This window comes from Polistes fuscatus, unplaced genomic scaffold, assembly GCF_010416935.1.
Source record: "Polistes fuscatus isolate 324 unplaced genomic scaffold, CU_Pfus_HIC Scaffold20, whole genome shotgun sequence".
NCBI classification, from domain to species: Eukaryota; Metazoa; Arthropoda; class Insecta; order Hymenoptera; family Vespidae; genus Polistes; species Polistes fuscatus.
Window position 1 is genome coordinate 2994657 of NW_025113097.1, and position 3902 is coordinate 2998558.

Here is a 3902-nt window from a genome sequence, read left to right on the forward strand (position 1 = left end):
ACGATTGTCTCGTATATAACAAACATTAGTGTATATAAATTAAAATAATTTAAAAAAAAAAAAGAAACAAAATAATAGTAATAACGCATATAATACAAAATTTCTAAAATGATATTATTCAATCATTTTATATATAGATTTATATATATACTCTTTCGTTTATATCACTCGATTTTGCAATAGCTCTTAATTGAAGTATATCAAATTATTCGACTATTCATGAACAATAATACATCTGTACGTATAAACGTATATAATAACATATATATTTACTTCTACAACAAGAGCTTCTCGATCGAGACGGAAACTCGACAAATACGAGCACTTTAAATATGCATAATTCTGATATAAATATGTATAGAATAATTTAAATACTTTGATTTAAGCTTAATCTATTATACGTGCAAGCAAGACTACGGTGCGCATCTCATTCAACAAGCTCGATCGGTAAAATCGAATTAACGAATCGACCGTAACATTTTTCCTTTTGAAATTCCCACCGTAAAGAGCACCCCAGGGAAGGTTGGAGATGAGGGAGAGAGAGAGAGAGAAGGGGAAGGAGATGGTAGGAGTGGTGGTAGTGGTTTGGTTGAATCGCTTAAAATCTAACGACGTTGTATCCCTTTGTACAATTAGAAATAAACAAAATGGAATATAAAAAAAAGAAAAGAAAACAAGGAATAATATTTCAAAGATGATGGGAAAAATTCCTCCTCGAGTGGCATTTGCGAGATCGAAATTCTTTTGATTAGACTTTTTCCTCGAAGTTACGATATGAAAACCAAATAATAATAATAATAATTGTTAAAAAGAAATAGAAGAACGCGATCTTTTTTTTAAATCAGTTCTCTCATCTTCTCTCTCCTTCCTCGAAACGATAATGATCGTTTCGTAAGATCAGTTTTCCTCTTTTTTTTATCCTCTTCTTCTTAGGGCGCCAATTATTTCGGCTCGACTAAACGCCACCGCAATCAGGATTTCTCTTTCTCTCTTTTTCGAATTGTTATAGTTTCGTCTGGAAAAAAAGAAAATAAAGGAAACACTTGAACATAGATGGTAACGATTTAATTAATAGCCCAGGTGCTACGATTATTTTTATTTTGTTCGACTTTTATATCAGAGAGTTAACTATCGAATCAATTGTGTAAGCTTCATTGCCGAATAAACAAATCAAAATCTATATTGACGTTTATGTTTGACTGTTTTCTCGTCAATGAATTTTTACCAACGTAAACGTTTAAATTTCTACCTGTTATATTATAAAAAAAAAGAGGAAATAAAATATTTTTGTATCCAAAAGTGTGCGTAAAAAATGATTCCAAGATACTTACTCGTTTACGTTTCTACCCCAGTCAAAGTATCCTGATGATTTTCTTCATTTTCTTTAATTTTTGGCAAGAATAAATAACGATAAACCGTGGAAGCTAGAATAGCACCCCCGATCGGACCAATCCAAAAGACCCAATGATTTCTCCAATATCCATTCCAAATAGCTGGTGCGATTGACCTAGCTGGATTCAAGCTGCACCCGGTGTAAGGAATGAAGACGAAGCAAAGAACGGAAACGCAAAATCCAAATCTCAGTGATACCGAATCCGAATTCTTTTCATTTCGTGGATCCCAAACGCCACATGCAAAGAATACCAATATACTGGTAGCAATGATTTCGGTTAACAATCCTTGGAAAATATTCATATTCTGATAAATGTCCGTTTTGCAGAATGAAATGGTATCCTCTGGATTTCCAGCATGTAACATACCACTTGGAGTTACCGCCTGAAAGTTCATAATTCAATTAGGATGTTAATGTTATGTTTAAATAAATACGTTAGAATGAGAATATGATTATTATTCGACGCGCAATCAAGTATAAAATTAATTTTATAACAAATTCGTTGATAACACATTCGAAGGCGGGTAATGTAATCCTAAACCATTGAACGTTCAATTTTAATTATTAATTTTACTCGATTGTCGTTTGATTTTTTTAAATATTTATTCGTATTATATTTGAAATGATTTTATTTATAAGAAAAATAACGCAACTATTGACCGACCTTTAGCAAACCGTAACCGAAGATTCCTCCTAAACATTGTGCAAAAATGTAGAGACCGGTCATTGGTAGAGATTTAAGTCCGAGGATTAAACTGGCCACTGTGATCGATGGATTTATGTGTGCTCCGCTAATATGACCAACGCACTGTGAACAAAATCCAAAATTAATAACAATTGATAATAACATTCATTTTAATATAGATCAAATGAAATTCAATATGCAATCAACGCATTATTATGCATATAAATGCATTATTATTATTATTTCCTTAAAATAAACACGCTTACTATTTCTACTTTTACATTGGATTACTAGTTTTCGTCAGATCGCTAAAATAAAGCAACGTGGGTACAATTAGTAACATACAGTTAGTAACACGGGTAACTGTTAATTACAGAAAGTAATTACCTCTTTGATAGTATTGAATAAGTATGAAAATGTGTGTTGTTAGATAAGTAACTGGAACACGCGAAAGAGAAAGTAAAAAGACACTAATTCAACGGGCAAATATAATTGGAAAGAAACGTTTTCTTAGAAAATAGTGTATTTTGTAAGTAAATACCTGTATCGCAATCATGACTGCTAGCCCAAAACTCATAGAAATCTGATAGATTGGTGGAGTATTACCCATGCTAGCGACGCAACCCATGCATCCGACAAATACTAAAATTGCAGTGCCAATGATCTCTCCTAAAAGTGCCAAAATCGTATCGTGTATCGATTTTTCTTCCTTCATTAGGTCCTTTAACCCTGCATCAATAACAGAAAAGATTATTTACACCTTTCAAAAAAAAAATAAAATATATATATAAATAATTCATTGATCCTTTCTTTCTTTCTCTTTTATAACTTTGTTTTTCTTTTTTTCTCTTTAATCGTTTTTATTGTTATTTATTGTATATTTTTTTTATTTAAATCTTCATTAATTTTGTAAATATATTTATATAGTCCTTTTATTTATTGTTAATTTCTATATATATATATATATTATTTAATATATTATTTTTATTTATAATTATATTTATATATAATATCTATTTATTTATATTTATATTATTTTCTTTATCAGTATTATATTTACAGTAAAACCTCTTTTTGTGCGGTGGATAGGGACCGCATAAAGAAATCGTACAAAAAAATATTCGCTAATTTTATAAATACTTACATATTATAAACAACTTTGTACGATATACAGTAAAACCTCTTTTTGTGCGGTGGATAGGGACCGCATAAAAAAGTCGCACTCAGAAAATATATCAATTATTTGCGAAATATAGATGTGAAAATGCTTTCAATCAAATTAAATAATTTTAGGAGATTGTTTAAATCAGATGAACAGCGTCGCGAAGTCCGGATACACTCGGCGTCCAAGGAGACCATGTATCAGAGTTCGTCCACACATGTATAGTACATTGAAAGAAAACATAAAACTGGTAGCAACGCTGCTGAGATTTAGATACCGCATAAAAAAAATCGCACAAAAAAATCGCACAAAAATAAAATCGCACAAAACAAATCGCACAAAATAAAATCGTATAAAAAAGGGCCGCACAAAAAGAGGTCTTACTGTATTTATCTAATATTATTTTTATCTTTTAATATTTATTCTGGTTATGTGACAATGGATAATTCCCCGTCAATGTTTGAATAAACAATAAACAATAATAATATATATTATATATATTATTATATAGTATATTATTTTTGGTATAAATCATGTCTCGTTTAAAATTATATCTTCTATTGGTAAAAGAAACATTGATCCTTTCTTTCTTTCTCTTTTATAACTTTGTTTTTCTTTTTTCCTCTTTAATCATTTTTATTGCTACTATTGTATATTTTTTT

General features: G+C 30.0%; 1 protein-coding gene across 1 annotated transcript in view; it reads right to left on the reverse strand.

Annotated features, from left to right (window-relative positions):
• Positions 1-485: 485 nt before the first annotated feature.
• Positions 486-3902, reverse strand: part of LOC122517479 (aquaporin-like) — a 19934-nt gene continuing 16517 nt past the window's right edge. Inside the window, exons 3-6 of the mRNA XM_043635877.1 lie at positions 2620-2807; positions 2058-2201; positions 1332-1776; positions 486-1015 (exon numbers count right to left, since the gene is read on the reverse strand). Coding sequence (XP_043491812.1) covers positions 1336-1776; positions 2058-2201; positions 2620-2807 — 773 coding nt within the window. The 3' untranslated portion in view covers positions 486-1015; positions 1332-1335. The remainder of the gene's footprint in view (positions 1016-1331; positions 1777-2057; positions 2202-2619; positions 2808-3902) is intronic.